This window comes from Lethenteron reissneri, chromosome 21, assembly GCF_015708825.2.
Source record: "Lethenteron reissneri isolate LAM-NWPU_2019-01 chromosome 21, ASM1570882v1, whole genome shotgun sequence".
NCBI lineage: Eukaryota > Metazoa > Chordata > Hyperoartia > Petromyzontiformes > Petromyzontidae > Lethenteron > Lethenteron reissneri.
In genome coordinates, this window is record NC_083799.1 from 9350979 (window position 1) to 9373736 (window position 22758).

At 48.4% G+C, this 22758-nt stretch overlaps 1 protein-coding gene across 2 annotated transcripts in view; it reads right to left on the reverse strand.

The window, feature by feature from the left end:
- The window catches only part of LOC133345192 (pyruvate dehydrogenase (acetyl-transferring) kinase isozyme 2, mitochondrial-like), a 33766-nt gene extending 18480 nt beyond the window's left edge, over positions 1-15286 (reverse strand). For both annotated transcript variants that reach the window (XR_009755419.1, XM_061555736.1), the window contains exons 1-3: positions 14808-15286; positions 10137-10278; positions 409-477 (exon numbers count right to left, since the gene is read on the reverse strand). Coding sequence is in view for 1 of the 2 variants with exons in the window: in XM_061555736.1 (XP_061411720.1) it covers positions 409-477; positions 10137-10278; positions 14808-14925 (329 nt within the window). In the remaining variant the exon portion in view is untranslated. The remainder of the gene's footprint in view (positions 1-408; positions 478-10136; positions 10279-14807) is intronic.
- Positions 15287-22758: the final 7472 nt, after the last annotated feature.

Sequence of the window (22758 nt, forward strand, 5' to 3'; positions counted from 1 at the left end):
CTTTTTCAGAAGCGACTTGGCCACAAATAATAGCCGAACGAAATGGCTTATCACTTGGAAATTTATAGCAGCCAAATACTCTAAACGGAAGTTTCTAAATGTAGAGGGAAAAACTGGAGAGAAATGTACGCAACAATAGGGAGAACATACAAACTCCAAATATGCAGGTGTCAGGGTCTGGATCGAACCTACGACCTCCTGTATACAAGTCGAGGTAGTTAACATCTCACCAGCGTTCATAGCGGTGTGTGCTAACTGCTTTGCCACCGCTCGCTCCACAACCAAGCGTGTTGTTAATGGATAAATGTCGCTGTAAATACTAACTGATCACTGAAGAAAACATATACGTTGGTAAAGCGTAATGCTTGAGTACAGCAAACGTGTACACTGCACGCGTGCATTTCTTACCCTGAAAGGACATCACTCTCCGGATCTTTGCCTTCATATTTCAAAATGTCCATGAAGCTCTGCACATACCTGGTGGGAATGACAAATGCATGATATTGACATTATTTGTACATGTCCGTTTCAAACTTGCTTAACATTATTCTGACACATCACTGTGAATGCCTGAGAAAGTTGTATTATTAGAATTGCATGCTGCTGCTTACGTTAACATCTCAGCGATATTTCTAAGAATAGATCCGCAGACCTCCCTATTATCCGCAGAATTGTGGATAACAGGAATCCACTTGTACGTGTGTAAGAGAATTAACTCGAAAGTGGGATGCAAAGTCATCATTATCCAGATTTATGCATGCGATTTTAACTCCTAAAAAAATTGTTGGGAAAAATCTACGGAAATTCACGGATTTTACGAGGTTTTTGTTTGTATTCTTTTTACGAGCATTTAACTGCTCGGCTAAATGCTCCAAATAAATTGTGGAAACTTGTGGAATTTAGGATTTCCACCCCCGCAAATTATATGATTTTCGGAGTGCGGATCAGTGTACTTAGTGTCACTGCACGTACAATATGCACAATCGATATATGTAGATTCTCATGCACACGATTCAATGCACGTATCAGAAGCGTAAGAATCGATATGTATCGATAAATCTTGCACCACCAGGGACAAGATGTTATTTTCAAATGTTATTCATGTTGCGCTGTAATTTCTGTACCTCCATACCTGTCAACCCCGTATCAGTGCCCTACCTTGTTACATACCAATTCAGACCTTTTACTGGTCGCCCCGTGCCCTTACAAAATCTCAACGTTCATCCTGCAAAGTCCCATCCCAACGGAAGAAACACAAACAAATAGACAATAAAAAAAATTTCCTCGTATTGAAACGGGCAAAAAAACAGGGCTCTTACTCTGAGAAATAATTAAAGAACGCAAGCTCTAAATAAGTAAAGGGGACGCGGTGTTCTGTTGAGTTGTCGGGGGAAGAGAGGGGTCAGTGTTTACAGTTGAACTCGCACGTAATCTAAGAAAACTGGACAGGCGGATTGTGTGGGTAGCAGCAGCGGATGCAGCAGCAGCAGCACCACCACGGCACGCACACTTGCGAATGTCCAGAAAAACATCACGTGACCCCGCAACCATCCCCACCCACCACCAACACCAACCCTTCCCCCAACCGAGACAGCTCGAGCCGAACCCTCCAACACTGGAAGTTGTGATGTTGGGGACACCACCAAGTCCACGTTTACAAGCGGTCACGACATCGCTGTACTTTGCGCACAAGACAGGACGAGAACTGCAAATGAGTAATGGGAACATGGAGAACGAAACAGATACCGATGTGAAAACTGTATTTTTTTTGTTTAAAATAATTTCACTAAAAATGGAATACACAAATAAATATAAAGATTTGCAATACTGCTTGGATAGTATTCTGGGCAAGTTTGTGTTCGCAAGCACTTGCGATAATAATAAAAACAACGCAACCGAACAAACAATAGCAAGAGCCGACAGAAACTAAGTGATGGTGATGTCACCACCACTGTGCCAGGCTAGGTGCGCTTTGACGCCACGTGAAGCGTGGATGACTCGCTGCTGGCAGGAAGGTCACGGGACAGACTCAGGTGTTATGGGTTATAACTGAGATGACTTGGGAGATGAAACACACACACACACAACGATGACATGTGGCTCTAATTAGAGACTGCTTCAAACTCCGGCCCAGGTTTCCCAGTGTCGCCGGACTTTTGCTGAACACAAACGTAACGTGGTGCGGTATTGGGGGGGAAACAAAGTAAATACAAAAGGCAGTTCTGAAGAAATGAGTTTCCAATCTCGACGATGTAAAAGTGCACGACTCCAGTGGCTAATATCGAAAGAGCGTTCCAGCCGGCCGCAGTAGCGCATCTGAACGCGCGCTACGCAGTGATCATCTTTGTTTCGATGGCCAGACAAAAGTGCTGGGCTCCCACCAGACCAGTCCTCCTGGCGAGCTTGCGTGGGCTGCGTGGAAGCGCCGATGATGATAAGGCCATATTCTTAGGTTTTCTCGGTAAAGTTACGTAGGAAAAAAAATTTAAATTAATAAAAGTAAAATAAAATAAAAATCACGACGTTTCGGAGGCAACACAAGCTTCGGTCTTCGTGTTGCCTCCGAAACGTCGTGATTTTTGTTTTATTTTACTTTTATTAATTTAAATTATTTTTACCTACGTGACATTTTTCTGAAAAAACCTAAGAATATGAATCCTTGCAGTCACGAAAGCTTCAAATCTAGAAATGATAAGGCCACTCTGCTAGCTCATGCCACAGCTTCAACTCAATGAATTTACCTTCACGCATCAGCTGAGAGTGGACAAACCGAGGCAGATTTTTATTTCGGAGCTACTCAAACTGGATTCACGCATTGCAAATGCGCGCGCGTGCACACACAAACACAGCACTTCCACAATACACTCCTCCCGAACGTGACATCCATACCCACAGTACATGCATGACCGTGCGACTGGCATGCTTCGTGGTCTCGGAAGTGCACGTTGTACAGGTTGTGGGCTGTTATTTCACCGTACCTCCGTGAACATTTTGTGAAGGGAGGGAGCACACAAGTACTGTACAATAATGGATTTTGCTGCACGCTAGCACCCCCCCCCCTCTCTACTACCCCCACAAGGTAGCCCCGCAGCAGCCTGCATAACGACTCAACAGCACGCGTAGAGCAGCAGTAAGCAGAACCAACGAAATCCGCCGCCGCTTTGGTTGAATTTCAAACGCGTCTGCTAAGTAATGCCCTATGTCGAACTTCTTTCGCACCATATGTAGCCAACCGTGCTAATCTGATGCTCCCCACCCCCATACACCACCTCGCTTTCTCCTCCACCCATGCTTGACAAGTCCTGAGACCACCCCTTCCCTGTACACGCCTCTTGCCACATTTCCATCCCACCGCCACCCACCCCACTCCTCCTCCGCAAGAGGCGCGGAGAAGAGGGCAAACGAGGCAGCGCCCCGGGTCCCCGGATAACCGACCAACAGCGATGCGCGCTTTCACATTCCACCGACGAATGGGAAGGCGCAGATGCCGGGGGCTCGACGTTTTCCACACCAACACGGGTCAACCTCGGGGTAATGTGTTCCGAGGCTCACACGTTCACGGAGCCCCATGGGCGGGCAAGTGGTGGTTGGTGGTCATGGCGGTGGTTGTTGTTGATGCCATTCGCTGTATGTTGGAATGTATTTTCGCACCGTACTAAAAACGAAACGAAACTTTTTATTATTTTACCAGGTAAGGCCCAACTGAGCGATTAGGCTCTTTTTCAGAAGCGACCTGGCCACAAATTATAGCTCAGCGAAGTGGCTCATTATGTTGAAATGTATACCAGCCAAATACTATAAATGCACGTTGATTATACATATGGAGGGAAAACCTGGAGGACTCGGAGAAAAAATCCACGCGACCACGGGAAGAACATGCAAGCTCCAAATATACAACAGGCGTCAGGGTCGGGATCAACAAGCAAGGAAAAACAACACATGGGTTCGCTCGTGCTATGCTCCCTGCAAGCTCCCGAGTTGAATGTGTCATGTCTAACTTAACTGTAATTGGGTCCTTGCCTGCATCGATCAGCAGTTCACTAACATTGATTCAAGCACGCCCTGAATTTGCTGATGAAACACCGTGTCGAAACCGGCCCAGAGTTTTGTTTGTCTTGAATTAATGCTGCTGATATGATGCACTCCCAAAAGGTTGATGGGTTGTGTAATATTTGTTTTATATAATTGCTTTTATTTGGAGAGACGAATTTGTAAAGGACACACATTTTCTGCATATTCATTTTGTTATTTATAATCTCCTCCGATCAGCCTAAAAATTATCTGCCCGAGCCGACTTGCGTCACAGGAATTTTATAATGTAACATTGATTTACGTTTGCTTTACCCACAATTTATAACAAGTTCATCACAGCACCTTTGAGAGGTGGCGACAGTGGAATCATCATGGCTCATGATAAGTGATGAGAGCAAGTGCCTGATTTGCACGATATAGTTGATTTATTTCCAGCAGTGCGAATAGGAATGTATGTCAAGATCAAAATGTGCATTTATCCTGGAGTAATCTGATAAGCTATGAAGATCTTATTCACAGATGTCCAGTTGGGGCGGGTGAGAAAGTTACAACAGCAAACAACACAACAAAAATGATAGGAGTGAAAGGGAAGAAAATCACCAAAATAATTCAATAAACAAAACCACACAATTTGTATTGACCAGGAAAGGCCCACTGAGTTTATCGTTCTTTTTCAGAAGCGACCTGGCAAAAGTTGATAGTTCCACGAAGTGGCTTATCACGCCGAAATTTAAAGTAGCCAAATTAATCTCAACGCATCTTTCTAAATGTGGCGGCGGAGGTTGGTGGGGGGGGGGGGACCGGAGCAAAAAATCCAACAAGCTCAAACGACGTTAGCACGACCAAGAAGACTCAGCTGTTTGACGTTCTCAGTTCTTACACGGCCAAGGCGACGGATACGCAGCAGCAGCTGCTGCTGTTGTTGCTCACGCATCGCCGAAACCCACTCAGCTCGCCGCGTAAACACTTCCCAAGTCGTCACTTCTCAAGCGATCGTGACACCGATTTCCCCTTGACGCACAAGCTCAAAACGGATCTTGTTGTCGACTGAACATTACATAATACAGTACTGCAGCGCCAACAGCACACATTATTGTGTGATGGGAGTAAGCAGTTTGTGTCTGCGCACACCACAAATGAGCAGTGTTGAGCGTTTGTTTTTCTTATTATTATTTCAGTAACGCCCCGTATATAAATGCGGTGTTCTTCAACGACCCAGCAAAAATGCGCCAACATTGGGCCAACGTTTGCACGTGGTTGGAAGCGTTGGACTAACGTTGGCCCACAACGTTCCATGTTGACTGGAACGGCACGTTCTTGACGCAGGTGGCAAGAGAGTGTGCCGCAGTGGCGGGATGTTAACTACCTCGCCTGGTATACACGAGGTCGCGGGTTCGATCCCGACCCTGACGACTGCTGCTGTATATTTGGAGTTTGCATTATCCTCCCCGTGGTCGCTGTGGATTTTTATCCGGGTCCTTCGGTTTTTCCCTCCACATTTAGAATCAACATGTGTTTAGAGCATTTGACTGCTATAGATCTGCACATGATGTCACTTCATTCGGCTATCGTTTGTAGCCAGGTCGCTTCTGAAAAAAAACTCAATGAGCTTTGCCTGGTAAAATAAAAATAAGCAATTGGTTAGTTGAGGCTCGAGAGGATATATTTTGAACATTATTCGCACCTTACGTAGCCAACCTTGCTGATTGGAGATGCATTTTAGACTCGAGTAGCTTAACTGGACATCTGGACGCCCACTACCATTCAGGTAATCAGTGGGAGGTGAGGCATTCACCTACCCACCTGCACTGACCAGCATGGTGAAGTATGGTCAAACGACCGCAACGTATATTTCACAAAGATCACAACTCCCCCAGGCCCCAGCAGCTGTGCTTCCTCCAGCTGTGGCATCGGTTGGGAAGGTGAAGCAGGCGGTACTAAGAATGACCGAGTGGCTACATTTATGCACTATGAAGAAGGTTCATTACCCAAAACGTCGCCAATTATTAACGTTCAAGGGCAGTGTTAATGACGAAAGTGTTGAGTCTTTTTGTTCCCTGTGGCTGTGCACCAGTGCCAATGCAGCAGCATCGCCAAACATAGACCATCACGCAAACTCCGGTCATCATTCCTCGCAACAGCGGCTTCTGGCTAACTCGCGAACAAAGACGGTCATCGCATTGCGCCCTTTCAGATGCGCTTCTGCGGCCGTCTGGAACGCTCTTCCTTCCGATATTAGACAGCCACTGGAGCTATGCACTTTTAAATCATCTACATTGAATACTAATTTCTTCAGAAATGGCCTTTTGTGTTTAGTTCGTTATCCTTCTCCCGTGCAGTTGGCTACATACGCAAACAGTTTGGAGTGTGAACAGGATACTGGACTGGTGAAAATGAGGCAGTACTGGTTGAAATATTACTTGACTGCAACTTTGAAGTATTTCCTTTCCTCATTAACCAAGCTTCAAAGCTCATGTGGGAGACTGGGAAGGTTGTTATTCCCATACAACCTGAGAAAAAAACCCGAAACTTTCCCAAAGTCCAGTTCAGTACTGAATACCGTATGTATTTCAGTTCTAGGTCCAGAGGTCAAATCTTGCATCTGACCCAGAGGGTTAAACCTCGCATCTGAACCAGAGTTTAAGCCTCGCATATGATTCTGAGATGAAAACCTCTGATCGGATCCAGAGGTTTTAACCTCGCATCTGATCCAGAGCTTTAAACCTTGCGTCTGACCCGGATGTTTTAACCTCGCATTTGAACCGGAGGTTAAACCTCGCATCTGACCCAGAGTTTAAACCTCGCATCTGATCCAGAGGTTAAATCTCTCATCTGACCCAGAGGTTTAAACCTCGGGTCTGGCAACACCTTCACAAAAATGCACAGCCCTGCAAAAACGGGGGGGGGGGGGGAGGGGTGTGTTGCGGTGTGTGCGTTGAGGGGGGTCACGTGCCCAGCTTCCCCCACCCATCCCCCACTCGTCCCGGCTAACTGGGACAAAGATCATGGTCACCAGAGGAGGGCATTTAGCCAGCGGCTGACCATGAGCCCTCGAGACCCGTACACTGGACGTATAAAGCATCAGGTTAAGATGCTAAATTATAGCACAGAGGGGATGCAGCTGTAGTAGCAGTAGTTATTGTTGTTGTCTTGTAAGCTGAGGGTTTAAACGAGCGTGCGTGCATGGTGGTGGTAGAATCGATTGAGGTTATCTTCGCGCGCAAACCAAAAAGTCCCCGTGTTGCATTTTTCAGTTATAAAAAAACCGCTTCGCGTTTCCTGACCCCGCGGTGGCTGACCTTACCGGCAGCCTTCAAAAACAAAAATAGCACCGTTGAAACAAAACAGCGTCCATAGCACGGCCTTTAAAAAAGAGTCAAAAGTATACAATGGGCGACGTTTTGGGTAATGGCTCTTCTTCATAAGAAGAGTACCATAGCCGTGATAAAATAAAAACATCAGTGGTGAATGGTATCTGAACCGGTGCTGGGCCTGATCTCGCCAATCTGGGCAGACCAGCGCGGTGAAGTATGGTCACACAATTCCCATGGTTGACATGGCATGGGGTGGTCCTTCTCTATCCAGCATTGGATCGACAAAGAGCTGTACACTGTAACTAATTAAGGCAATCCACATTGATTCGAATAAGGGGACGAAACTTGCCGATAAAGAAACTGAACAAAGGCACCCAAACCTTATCAGCACAGAGGGATTGAAGGAAGATGTGCTTCACTATTTCCACTTCAGCTGAACTCTGTACTTGAAAACTAGTCATTCAAAGTGTGAGGTTTATTTTAACTCCTGTCATAAGGTTCTTCCTTTTTTAATGTATGATCTCATTTATCTGGCGGTGAGATTTAGAAAACATTTTTGTGAGAAAACGTGGGAGGATACTTGGACTTGTCCGGGCATAAAGTGCATGTCAAGTGAGGTCATCTCTGCAAGCTCGTTGAGTTAAAAAAAAATTATGGGCCTAACGATTCGCCCCCATTTCGCGATTCAATGAATGGCCACGCTTCAATTTGAACATTGTGTCGTATGCAGCGGCCTCCAATGGCCAGAGAGACAAATGAACCCATCACATCGGACGTACGAATAGAAAAACAGCAATTCTTACAGGAGCAATGTGATGCGTGCATCTCAAACGAAGTGAACAAGACTCTACAAACGAGACGGATAAAACGAGACAACAGAGAGTATGTTGAACTGCTTTCGCACCGTATGTAGCCAAACATGCTAATCGAAAGTGCGGGGAAGGGCAACGAACTAAACATTAAAATAAGTTCATTAGAAACGAGTTTTCGATCTAGATATGAAAGTGTGTAGCTCCAGTGGCTTCCTAATATCAGAAAGAAGAGCAATCCAGATGGCCGCAGAAGTGCATCTGAAAGCGCTCGATGAAATGAGCGTCTTTGTTCCACGGCTAGCTAGGATTTGTTGTTTGCTGAACCGCAAGCCGTAAAGCATGACAATTCATATGGGTGAATTATTGCATGTCCATTTCACAGGTAGATCCCACAACAGCAGCAGCACAACTACAAATGGATGTGGGCAGGAGGTAATTTAACAACTCGCGCTCATTATGAATCGGCCCTGAACTGACCGCACTGTTAAAAATAGCCTCGCCTTTCAACGATGCTTGGAAAATACATCTCCAATTGTTGTAACACCCTTCACATGCCAGCTGTCAGATTGGCTGATGCGTGTATGCATGTCCGTGTGTGGTGTGATACGTAAACATAGCAACTGGGGAGACAGGCGGCCGGGCGTGGTGCTGGCCCACCCACCCACTCGGGTGCCGTGCCCCAACAGTCTAGTAAAGCTATAAGAGGGATCTTCGTCTTTGCGGTGGTGGACAGTGGTTAGCGCACTGCACCACAAATACCTTATGGCCTGAGTTTGATTCTTGGCTAAGGACAACAACATCAGCAGCAAGGCTCTCTCTCTCTCTTAAGTCGACTGAAGCTTCAATGAGTAACATGGGTGTGGTGTGTACACATTTGCATTGGGGAAACAAAGGTGGCAATGTGGAATGCTAGACCCTACCCCTCGCTCCCCCATCCTCATGTGCCATGCAACACCTGTGTGCAGATGGTGGATGGCAATCCTACTGCTATCGAAGAATTGAAATATGTCTTTACTTTGCAGCAGTAGACAGCCTGTTGGGAACCTGACCATAGTGTTGAAGTATAGTGGAATAACCCAATTAGTTTCAAGGACAATGCATGCATTATCAAAGCATGTTTAGTTGCATGTTTTACCAGAAGTTCGTGTGGTTAATGCAGACTTGATGCCTTGCAAAAGGTTTCTATTTTGGTGTTTGAACATCTTAGCACCTGTTTTATTGCCAGAAAGAATAAAACCAATTCTTCTTTTTCATCAGTGATTGTCCAATGGATAGACTCGCTCCCGTCATAGGAATGCGGAATTTCTACCACTGGCTCGGGCCTGTAAACAGGCTGGTTGTAGGCAGGGACCGAATGTCTTGTAACTTACTGACCCACCCCGACTGGACATCTGTGCAAAAGAGCTTCATAGTTCAATCTGGTCTAAATCAAGATTCTTGTCTCGCCGAATATTTCCCACGTGGCTGGTAGACTGGAGTAGGTGGCAAGTAACCAGGATCCACAGCCATAGCGAGAGTAACACCGCAATGTTGGGGTGTTTGCCGACACAGCGGCATACAGACCCAGCAGAAATTAAGCATGTAAAATAAAGACAAAGGCCATCCCCAAGTAGCTTACATAGGCCGTTGGGGCAAGAGCGGCCACAAAAGATAAAGATCCCCCATATAGTCTTCACGGACTCTTGGGGCAAGTGCTGTTAGCAAGCTCCTATAAAGGCCTGCACGGCACACGAGGAGGTGGCTTGCCAGCACCACGCTCGGTCGCCTTCATCTCCCCAGTGGCGATGTTAACACACCGTACCAGGTAGTCATTGGAGGCTGAGTCGACCTATGGGAGGCCCAGTATCAGTTCAGAAAATCGTCACTGGTGTTGACCAGTGAGCGGGAATCGAACCCGGGTCGCCGGGTTCGTAGCGCAGTGCGCTAACCGCTGCACTGCCGCTCCCCGCAAAGACGCACGCGCGAGCGAGCGGCTCACCAGCTCTGCACGAGTTGCACAGAGGGCGTGCTCAGGAGGTTGTCGGGGAGAAGGTTGATCTCCTTCATTATGTTGGCGAGCCGGACGGGCAGCTCCTGCCGCAGGAACACGTACGAGGTCCGCTCGCACGCATTTCGCGATCCTGAAAACGCGGCAGACAAAGGGATGGAAAAAAACACCAACCGGGTCGCGCTGTTATTTGCAAAGTGATTATATATTTGAACGCGAGCGAGCCATCTTTAATTGATTAGTGATGAATTATTTTCTAATTAAATAAAAGCAAACTGCCAATGAGCGTGTGATAACATGGCTATTCATAAAATATAATCCTGTATGAGTATTCCGTGTAAACAGACCATCCGCGACAAGCTTACGATAACACAAAAGGGCATTTTATTACGCCATGCACAAAGATTGGTCAAGGGCACTTACGCCACGCACTTGAAATGTCACGGAAACATTCATGCCCGTGTTTGGCCAACGTGCTATAGTGGCAAAATGAAATAAAAATCCTAAACAACAACCGCATATTTATTGTACATGCTAATGAAGTAATATGATTCGCGACCAACCACAACATAGCAATGCAGTCATGGTACACACACACACACAATGCATTAACTCACACTAATCCACTACACAGGCGGATGTAAACGGTTACACAGAACACCATTACAACAGGAGTTCGTGAATAAAGCCACATTTCTGCACTCTCGCGTTCGGAAAAGTGCAAACCGGGGCAAATATTTGTACGTTTCAGTACCGTCTTGCCACTTGAAACAATGCGTATTTGATGTGCTGTATTGACCGTGAAATATGAGTAATCCGTTTAGTCAACACGGCTTGATGGTTCCTCTGTATTCTCACTTGTTTGTGAAAGCGTAAAACCACCACACTTACACATGCCCCATGCATGCTAAAACTGAACTATAAACAATTTTTACTTGACCAGGTAAGACCCACTGAGCTATATTGCAAATTTTCAGAAGCGACCTGGCCACGTTTAATAGCTGAAAGAAGTGGCTCATCAAGTGGAAATTAACAGCACTCAAATACTATAAACGCACGTTGATTGTAAATGTGGAGGGGCAAAAGCTGAGGAACCGGAGAAAAATCCACTCGACCACGGGGAGAACATGGAAACTCCAAATACACAACAGGCGTCAGGGTCGAGCTCGAACCTATGAACCCTTGCATACCAGGCGAGGGAGTGAACATCTCGCCACCATGGCGCTCCCGTGTGAATAACGTCTAAATCGACTACACATTCACATCGCACACGTACCACACCGATGCATCTAATCGCAAGCTGACAATTACACTGTGACCCCGCACCTCCAGTCACGAGAGGCATATATATTTCAAAACGGTTATATGAAAAATAATACATTATTAACTACAATTGTAACAATGAAATAAAGGGGATAGGTAACGTGGAGGTTAGGGAACGTGCAAAAGATTCCATCACGATGTCACTCTTGTCGACACAGCTGCCCGTAATGGCATCACCACCTTGCCCCATTCCCAACTCTCACATGAAGGTCCTGCGTCATGCGTTTCACACCTTTGCTCGGTGGTTGGTTCCTTGTGCATGGCAACTTGGCTGCAGTCGTTGTACCGAGTGCGTTTTAATTCGCGTTATCTGCATTGCCTGCGTTAATTGTGACTTGTAACTTTGATCATTACCTGTGTATGGATAGTTTTCACGTGAATGTGCCATTCTATTGAGGACTACTGTGCGTTATCTCGGTGTGGTCTGGGACTGTTTGGTGGTGGTTTTTGCTGCCTTGCCCAATCTTGATGGATCGGACTTATAGAATTATTATTTTTTAGTGACTTGCTAACCATTTTCTCTATTCTGCGCTATCGTTTTTTGTATTGTTTGCTGTTGCAACCTGCTGACCCGCCTATACCGGACATCTGTGAAAAAGAGCTTCATAGCTCATCGGATTCCTCCTTCAGTCCAAATAAAGATTCTAACCATTTTCCCTCTTTGTGTTCCGCCAGCATTGCTTGAAATGTGCTCGCCATTTCGTTTTGATGACTTCTCAACTGATGCAGCGGTGGCAGGCACGGTGGTGAGCGCGCCTGCGACCCAAGTTCGATTACCGGCCACGGCAAACATTTAGTGGCATGCGATTTATAAACTGGTCCTGGGCCATTCCCTCTCGCACTCCTCCAGCGACTTGCACTGGCCGGCGTGGTGAAGTATGGCCGAACAAACCCTATGATCCACATGGCGTGAAGCGGTCCTCATCCAGCAATGCTTTATTTTAATTTCTTTGCATCGAGTTGTCTCACCAGCTAATTTTGCACTGCCCGTGACCTGATTCATCCATCTCGCCCTTGCAAAAAGACTGAATGTCTCAGCGGGATCTTACTTGTATAGCAAACAAATCGATGTGTGTGCTGTACGTTGAACTTCTTTTGCACGGTACGCTGCCAACCGTGCTAATCGGAGGTGCGGGGGAAGGACAACACACTCAACATTAAAAAGCATATCACCACCACCACGACGACCACAACCCATGCGAAATCCACCATGACGTCTTACCAAGAACAAGCCACCGTCATCAGCAGCAACAGTAAGATCACAATATCGTCATCAGCCAACACTGAGCCCACTGCCATGGGTACGCTGGGTCGACTTAATCTTTGATTCGACATGTAATGTCGCCACGAACTTTTCACAAAGTGGATGGATGGAGGTCGACGCTCTCGAGTCTGCTAGCGTGAGTAGAAGGCCCCCTCCCCCCCATGATATCCGATTCGACAAATGATCTGGTGACACTGCTGCGTTCGCAAGTGTTGCTTGCACACGTGCGAGTAACAACAACAAAAAACCTCAACACATTCATCAATGACACTGCGGCTTTAAAAGGCAAATATGTACTGTGTACAGAACAAATATTACTTTGTAAAATACGTTCCAAGGCCACGGTGTTTTTGTCATTACGTTACATCCGACGATCAACACCACTTTCAGCATCAGCGTCAATTGCCTTCAGCTACAGCAAAATCCAAACGGATTTCAACAGCCACCAGCGATACCATCACCATCCATCCGAGTTGCAACCACGGTGCTGCTCCCCCACCAAACTAAACTATTTAAACTAAACTATTGTTTTTATTTTACCAGTTAAGGCCCACTGAGCTACGTAGCTCTTTTTCAGAAACGACCTGGCCACAAATGACAACTCAACGAAGTGGCTTATCACGTGGAACGCGTGTTTCTAAATGTGGAGAAAAAGTACCCGGAGAAAAATCCACGGGGAGAGAGAAACGCAAACTCCAAATAAACAGCAGCAGGCGTCAGGGTCGGGATCGAACCCACGTCCTCCTGCATATCAGGCGAGGGAGTTAACATCTCCTAGCCACCGTGATGATGATGAGAGAGAGAGACACGCAAAATCCAAATATACAGCAGCAGGCGTCAGGGTCGGGATCGAACCCACGTCCTCCTGCATATCAGGCGAGGGAGTTAACATCTCCTAGCCACCGTGATGATGATGAGAGAGAGAGACACGCAAACTCCAAATATACAGCAGCAGGCGTCAGGGTCGGGATCGAACCCACGTCCTCCTGCATATCAGGCGAGGGAGTTAACATCTCCTAGCCACCGTGATGATGATGAGAGAGAGAGAGACACGCAAACTCCAAATATACAGCAGCAGGCGTCAGGGTCGGGATCGAACCCACGTCCTCCTGCATATCAGGCGAGGGAGTTAACATCTCCTAGCCACCGTGATGATGATGAGAGAGAGAGAGAAACGCAAACTCCAAATATACAGCAGCAGGCATCAGGGTCGGGATCGAACCCACGTACTCCTGCATATCAGGCGAGGGAGTTAACATCTCCTAGCCACCGTGATGATGATGAGAGAGAGAGACACGCAAACTCTAAATATACAGCAGCAGGCGTCAGGGTCGGGATCGAACCCACGTCCTCCTGCATATCAGGCGAGGGAGTTAACATCTCCTAGCCACCGTGATGATGATGAGAGAGAGAGACACGCAAACTCTAAATATACAGCAGCAGGCATCAGGGTTGGGATCGAACCCACGACCTCCTGCATATCAGGCGATGTATTTAACATCCCCTAGCCACCGTGATGATGATGAGAGATAGAGACACGCAAACTCCAAATATACTGCAGAAGGCATCAGGGTCGGGATTGAACCCACGTCCTCCTGCATATCAGGCGAGGTAGTTAACATCTCATAGCCACAGCGGTGCCCACCAACACCCACCAACCACCACCAGCAGCACCAGGATAAACACGTGACGTTCATCTCTCTCTGTCATCAAACATCAACGCTACCCAAGTAGCGGCAGCCACAACCATGAGCATCAGCGGCAATCACCACCGACTGCCATTCCGCACAGAGCACTGCCACACTTTCGTTGCGCAGAGACTCCTGCCCCACCCCCAGCCCCCTTTAAAGCCTTCATGGGACTGTCGGGGCATAGTGTCGTCGTTAACACGCTGTTATTAATGGGGCCGCTACGGTGCACGGGGAACGGTAACGTAGTGGTCAGCGCGAGTTCGATTCTCGCTCACGGCCAACACCAGCGACGATTATCTGAACCACTCGTGGACCCCACCCACCCCTAGGTCGACTCAGCCGCAAACGTGTAGAGCGCCTCGGCGCGGGTGACGTCTGTCTTACCGAAGTCGATGAACTGCTTGATTGAGAGCGGCGAAGGAGAAAACTTTGAGTAGTGCTCCAGTTGCCGGGGCAGGTGCACAAGCCCCGCGTTCTTCATCAGGAACCGAACGAGTTTCATGGTGGCGTCGGATTAAGGAGCTTGACCCCCTTCCCCCGTTAAGTAACCGACAAAGCTCCCCTCAACTCCGCCGCCCCCCCACTACTGTGCCTCCCACCAAAGCTAGGAACACAAAACGACCCCGAGGGTTCAATCTGTTACCACTTCGCGAATCCACAACGTGGACCGCCCCCCTCCTCCCTTTAAACGGCTCGCGGCGAGAGACGGACGCAGCGATGTGCTCTCGTCGCTCGGCTCCAGGAGGCCAGTTCGGGTTGGATTTTAAAAGTTAAAACGGAGTGAACGATGGACCCCGAGCCAGGCAGGGTGTCGGGCGAGAGCGAGTTACAAGCCACGGTTCAAGTCTATTCGCTCTCTCGCCTCCCGGTCCGTGTCAACAGCGGCGTGGTCATCGCGAGCTTTTATGCGCAAAGCTCCGCCCACGAGTGGAGCCTGGGGCCAATCAGCATGGGTCGTCACCGCGAGCTGCAACGATCATGAAAAATTGGATACACTAGGCGACGTTTCGGGTCCACTGGCCCTTCTTATCGGCGGGTCCATACGGCGTACAGCCGTTTCAATACGGAGAAAAAAAAATTGTGTCTATTTGTTTGTGTTTCTCCGTTGGGATGGGTCTTTGTAGGGTGAACGTTGAGACTTATAAGGGGCACGGGGTGAGCAATAAAGTCTGAATTGGTCTCTAATAAGGTAGGCACCGATAAGGGGTTGACAGGTATGAGTTTGCGTGTCTCTCTCTCCCCCGTGGTCGCGTGGATTTTTCTCCGGGTCGTCCGGTTTTTCCCTACACATTTAAAAACGTGCGTTTAGAGTATTTGACGGCTATAAACGTCCACATCATAAGCCACTTCGTTGAGCTTTCATTTGTGGCCAGGTCGCTTCTGAAAAAGATCTACATAGCTCAGTGGGCCTTACCTAGCGAAATATTGTATTTAAATGTTTCAGTTTAGTTGCATATGAAGAAATGGAAGAGGGACAGTGTGTTATGAAGAAACGCCACCTTTGATGTTTTTTGAAAGGCCACAGTGTTTTTTTTATTTAAAGCTTTCGTGACTGCAGGGATTCATATTCTTGGTTCTTTCGGTAAAGTCACGTAGAAGGGAAACAATAAAATAATAAAAAAACATGTTTTTATCCACGAACGTGTTCAGTTGTTTTATTTCACGTGGTGATACACTACTGACAAACGCAACTTCAACAAACAATTCCATGCCCACTGTGCCTGCTTGTCCCAACATGCCGAGTTAATGAGATCGTGGCGATGATCAGTGGAACAGTTCATTTGTAAGATAAAGCGTATAGCGTGGAATTAAAGGTATGCAATGCGGAAAATTCAACGTGGTTTTACGGGTTGTTTGATGTCAGCAGAGTCTACGTTCGGCATACGGGTGATTCTTAATGTTGTACTCAAATTATTTCGAAATAAAGTTTGACGTTCGAATGGGAATCGGGCCGGATGTATGCGTGTTGCACTTGTTTCGCACCGTACGTAGCCAACCGCGCTGATGATGATGATGCCAAGTTTCTCGCTCGAGGAAACATTCTCAATCTTAATTTTAGAACTTTCGTGACTGCAGGAATTATTATTTGGTTCTTTCGGTTAAGTCACGTCTAAAGATAAAATAATAAATTAAATTAAATAATAGCATACGACGTTTCGATTGCAACACAAGCAATCATCATCAGGTATAATGAAATAGCGACATAAAATCTAACCAGAAAACTATAGACAGACATATTAGCAGACAGATATCACCAAGATACATAGAGGGAGCAACACAGGAACCAGAGAGGGGTGATCATCTCTGTGGGGTGGCCTTAAATAGACAGAGGAGGGAGGAGGCAGAGAGGGAGGGGGTTAGAGAAAACATTTGCATATCAATGAGTGGTCGAAACGTCGTATGCTATTATTTAATTTATTATTTTATCTTTAGACGTGACTTAACCGAAAGAACCAAATAATGAAACATTCTCAATTGCTGTGCTGCAAAGAGTCACTCTGGGACACGGTGCGATGGATCCGAGTCCGAGCTCACAACAGCGACACACATTGTCTCGTTTGCACTTAGGCGGAGAGTTTCATGGCTATTACGTTCTCGTGATTGATGATGACCGCGATTGCAATTGACGGCTTTGGGAGAGGTCTTCATCGAGCAGTGGATAGTTCACGGATGACGAGGATGACCCCAATGGATAGCAACGGATTTGGGAGAGGCGTTCGTCCAGCAGAGTATAGAACGTGGTTGATTCTAATCAGTACGATGGCCTTAAGGGATAATGACGGATTGGAGATATGCGTCCATCGAGCAGTGGATAGTTCACAGATGACGAATGACCGTAAGACATAGCGACGGCTTGGGGGGAGGCGTTCATCCAGCAGTGGCCAGGACGTGGTTGTTGACGACGACAATGGGCAGCTTGCAGTGCACTCAGCACCACGCGCGCTGTCTCGCATCAACATCAGCTGGCGTTTGCACTGACGTCACGGGAGTTGTTTTCGCGGAGTGTTGGCTACGTGGTGTAAGGCGGGGACACAGATGAGTGGGGGGGTCAGTGGGACATCTGCAGCACGTAGCGCCCGCGCCCCGGCTCAAGCGATGCCTTTCTACGCGTGCGCACACACACACACACACGAGTAAACACGAGTGTGCGCACAGACACACGTGTAACACACGAGTGTGTGCACACACACACGTGTAACACGAGTGTGTGTGCGCAGACACACGAGTAACACACGAGTGTGTGCACAGACACACTTATAACACACGAGTGTGTGCAGACACACGTGTAACACACGAGTGTGTGCACAGACACACGTGTAACACACGAGTGTGTGTGCGCAGACACACGAGTAACACACGAGTGTGTGCACAGACACGTGTAACACACGAGTGTGTGCACAGACACACGTGTAACACACGAGTGTGTGCACAGACACACTTGTAACACACGAGTGTGTGCACAGACACACGAGTAACACACGAGTGTGTGCACAGACACACGTGTAACACACGAGTGTGTGCACAGACACACGTGTAACACACGAGTGTGTGCACACACACATGTAACACGAGTGAGTGTGTGCACACACACGTGTAACACGAGTGTGTGTGCGCAGACACAAGAGTAACACACGAGTGTGTGCACAGACACACGAGTAACACACGAGTGTGTGCACAGACACACGTGTAACACGAGTGTTGCACAGACACACGTGTAACACACGAGTGTGTGCGCAGACACACGAGTAACACACGAGTGTGTGCACAGACACACCAGTAACACACGAGTGTTGCACAGACACACGTGTAACACACGAGTGTTGCACAGACACACGTGTAACACACGAGTGTGAGCACACACACATGTAACAACAACAACCGCCATTCGCCACTAAGTGGCGGTGACGTCACCACGACGCTTGTGCCAGGCCATGTGCACCTTGAGGCCACGTGAAGTGTCGAACGCCCGCTGGCAGGAGGTCACGGGGCAGACCCAGGTGCCACGGGTCGACTGAGATGACACGAGTGTGCACAGACACACGTGTAACACACGTGCCGTGCTGGCCATCATAGGTGCTCGCTAACAGCACTTGCCCCAACAGTCTGTTACAGGCTATACGGGGCATCTTTGTCTCTCTGCGGATGTCTTCGGCTGCATGTGTCTGTCTCTCTGGCTTTGTCTCTTACATTGGTATGGACTGACGGAATTTATATTTTCTCCGGTTTTCCCTCCACATTTAGAGAATCGACGTGTGTTTAGAATATTTGGCTTATCACGCGATAAGCCACTTCGTTGGGATATAATTTGTGGCCAGGTCGCTTCTGAAAAAGAGCTGTGTAGCTCAATGGCGCTTACCTGGTAAAAGAAAGTTTTTAAAATATTTGTTCTAATTAACCACGGACGAAAAACAACACACACACATAGACACGAGGACAACAACTTTGCTCCATTCTTCCTCTTTCCACGTGGCTGGTCACCGACGCAGCGGTAAGCACATTTTTTGAGGGACGTGGCCACGTAACGTGCCGCACGGTCGGTTGTGCTTCAAGTGCACGCGACCAGTGCCTCACTAAATTTAGCCTTGACCCCCCCCCACACCCCCACCTCAAGCTCCCCCGCGCCCCCCCACCCCTCACTCTCGTCTCGTTAATTCATGACGCGCTCGTATGGTAAGGAGATATGTTCCCACGAGCCACACCGTCACAGTGTCCCCCCTCAGCTGCCGTTGGTTGGTCCACGGGCTGCGTCGTGTTTGCGGCGTGGTGCGGCGTGTGATGAGTTCGTGACGTTGCCAAAGAACAAAACAACACATGACGCCCTGTTCGTTATTATTAAGTTGTACTCACCACGTGGTTGTACTCAACCACGTGGTGAGTACAACTTAATAACGAACAGCAACATGCCAATGTGGCAAAGTAACTTTTTTTTTTAACAAGTGCCTATTACCTCCTGTGACGTGTGATCAGTCAAGTCAAAGTGATTCCCTGCTCAAATGGCTATTGACGCGGTGCTCGGCTCCTGTTTGCAGCCGCGAGCCAGTGGTGGAAATTCCATATTCCTATGGTGGGGGCCAGTCGACTCTCAGGGCAACCACTGGTAAGTTCCCCACGAAGTGGGGCCTATTGTATTGACCACATGGGGGATTATGGGCTGAATGGGTTGAGAAATACGGACAAAGAAAATGGAACGTGAGCTGAAAAGTGTGCATAGAAGCGTGCAGAGGTGCGCACTTGGAATTATTACCGAGACACAGAAAGAGGAATACGTGCATTACAGAACATACACCGGTCAATGACATCATTCAAAGTGTTATCAGAGGTAAGGGATGATAGGCCGGTGGTCGAGACTAACAACAGAGTGGCAGACAAAGGAGTGGAAATACGACTGAGAAGAGGACGTCCGCCGCTAGAGACGGAGCGATAAGTTCAACTCCAATGCAGGAGCGAGATGGATTGTTGCATGTGCTGAGAACTAGTCGACGATGACTCGGAGATGGCTTGAAGGTTAAGAGCTTTCGCCAAAGGTTTATTAAAGATATTCCAAATAGCACAAGGGTGTAACAACTCCCAGGGGTTAGGGGTCCTACACTGAGTCCTGGTCCCTGCCCGGCTAGCTCCGGTCTCTCTCGTGTCCGATCGGGGACTCTGCCAACTCCACCGACTGGAAAGAGAAGCACCTCTATCAGCTACCACCGGCTTCTCTCCAGACTCACTACTCGATTCCTCGACCGCTGGTTCCCTCTTCACTCTTCTACTCTTACCCGTTCCCACAGTGACCCCGCTTTCGTCACTGGGTCCCCCTTAAGTACTCGAGGAGACATGACGTCATCGAGCCGCCCAGCGCGCATGACGTCACGTTGCGTGACACGGCCATTACGTATCACGTAAACCGTACCTTAAGTAATTATGCTGAATCTGAAAAAAAAATTGCAATATTAGCAATGTTAGACAAATAAATTATTTAATTAAAGTAAAAAAAAACATATCTGTGTGCGTGTGCCTTAAGCACGAACTACATTATTTACTGCAGACAGTAATCTCAGCCAGCTGGGCAAAGGTGCAATAGCGCTGCCAACTCTGACCAAGTGCCATTGGAGGTGAGGCATGAGGTCACGTCATGGATGTCCGTGTCGTCGAAGACGCTATCAGTGACACGAATTTATTTATAGTCCGTCGTTCCGTTTATAGCTCCAGCACGTAAAGTAGGACAAGGGTGACTGATGCACCAACACTTTTAAAACCGAATGAATTCCTCTTTTTAATGCATTTCTACATATTTTTGGGGCTCATGACCTGACCTGGAGAGTGAGCAAAAAGAAAAACCCTGAAACGGAGTATGATTGGTTCTGTGTGATTAATCTGTTTACGTTACACTCTGGAGACACGGGCTGGGAAAATGAAAACAGACAGACTATTCCAGGCAGAGTGGAATGCGGCTCCACTCGGACCCTGGCTCCCCCACTTGGACCCTGGCTCCCCCACTCGGACCCTGGCTCCCCCACTCGGACCCTGGCTCCCCCACTCGGACCCTGGCTCCCCCACTCGGACCCTGGCTCCCCCACTCGGACCCTGGCTCCCCCACTCGGACCCTGGCTCCCCCACTCGGACCCTGACTCCGCCACTCGGACCCTAGCTCCCCCACTCGGACCCTGGCTCCCCCACTCGGACCCTGGCTCCCCCACTCGGACCCTGGCTCCCCCACTCGGACCCTGACTCCGCCACTCGGACCCTGGCTCCCCCACTCGGACCCTGGCTCCCCCTCGGACCCTGACTCCGCCACTCGGACCCTGGCTCCCCCACTCGGACCCTGGCTCCCCCACTCGGACCCTGACTCCGCCACTCGGACCATGGCTCCCCCACTCGGACCCTGGCTCCCCCACTCGGACCCTGACTCCCCCACTCGGACCCTGGCTCCTCCACTCGGACCCTGGCTCCCCACTCGGACCCTGGCTCCTCCACTCGGACCCTGGTTCCTCCACTCCGACCCTGGCTCCTCTGTTCAGATCATAACTCATACGCTTCGACCTTGCCTCCGCCAGAATCCGTTTCGGCTTAGTCCCGCCAAAAAGGATCATGTCAAATTGGATGTTAATGACATGTTAGCTGCTTATATTTTCTCTCCTTCCACCAGCCCCTAGGGAGCATCCATCGTGCTCGTGAAAAAGCACGATGGGTCCTTGCGGTTTTGTGTAGATTTCCGTTGTCTTAATAAAATTTCTGTGGCTGACGCTTACCCTCTTCCTAGAATGGATGAGTCACTGGATGCTCTGGCAGGGGCACGGTTCTTTTCCACATTGGACCTGCTATCTGGCTTTGGGCAGCTCCCTCTTGATGACAAATCAAAACCCAAGACCGCTTTCCGAATGCCACAGGGCCTGTTCCACTTTAACAGGTTGCCCATGGGCCTTCACTCAGCTCTTGCGACGTTCCAGCGATTAATGGAATTGGTTTTAGCTGGGCTCCAATTGGACGCCTGCTTGATTTACTTAGATGATGTCATTGTCTTCAGCAGGACGTTCGAGGAACACCTGGAATGTCTGAGGGCTGTATTCCTGAAGATGAGGTCCGCTAATTTAAAGTTTAAGCCGCAGAAATGCAACCTCCTCCGGTAGTCTGTGCGTTACTTGGGACACATAGTAAGTCGGTCGGGTATCTCCACAGATCCTGCTAAGATGCAGTGTGTCAGTTCTTGGCCTACTCCCACTTCGGTCAGTGAAGTCCGTAGTTTCATTGGGTTTGCCTCATATTATCGACGGTTCGTCGCCGACATTGCCACCATTGCCAAACCCTTACACACCTTGATGGCAAAAGGTGTAAAATTCTATTGGGGTCAGGAGGAGAGGAGGAGGCTGCTTTTCACTCCCTTCGCGATGCCCTGGTGAGTGCTCCGCCTCTAAGTTACCCTGATTTCACTGAGCCCTTTGCGCTCGACACAGATGCCAGTAACACCGGCATTGGTGGAGTGCTCTCGCAGGTCATTGGGGGAGTCGAACGCGTCGTCGCCTATGGCAGTAGGGTGTTATCCTCAGCAGAGCAGCGCTACTGTGTCACCCGCACGAGCGGTTAGCCATCGTTCTTTTTTATTCAACAATATCGGCCATACCTATATGGCCGGCATTTCACCATCCGTACGGACCATGCGGTACTACAATATGTCCTTCGTGTTGACCATCCATCGAGCCAATTGTCTCGGTGGCTGGAAGTTCTCCAAGACTTCAATTTTACGACCACCTACCAGTAAGGGCATTCGTCACAAGAACGTGGATGCCTTGTCACGTTTGGCACCCGGCACTGAGTGTGCCTATTTCCTTGGGTCAAGACATTGCAAACCGCA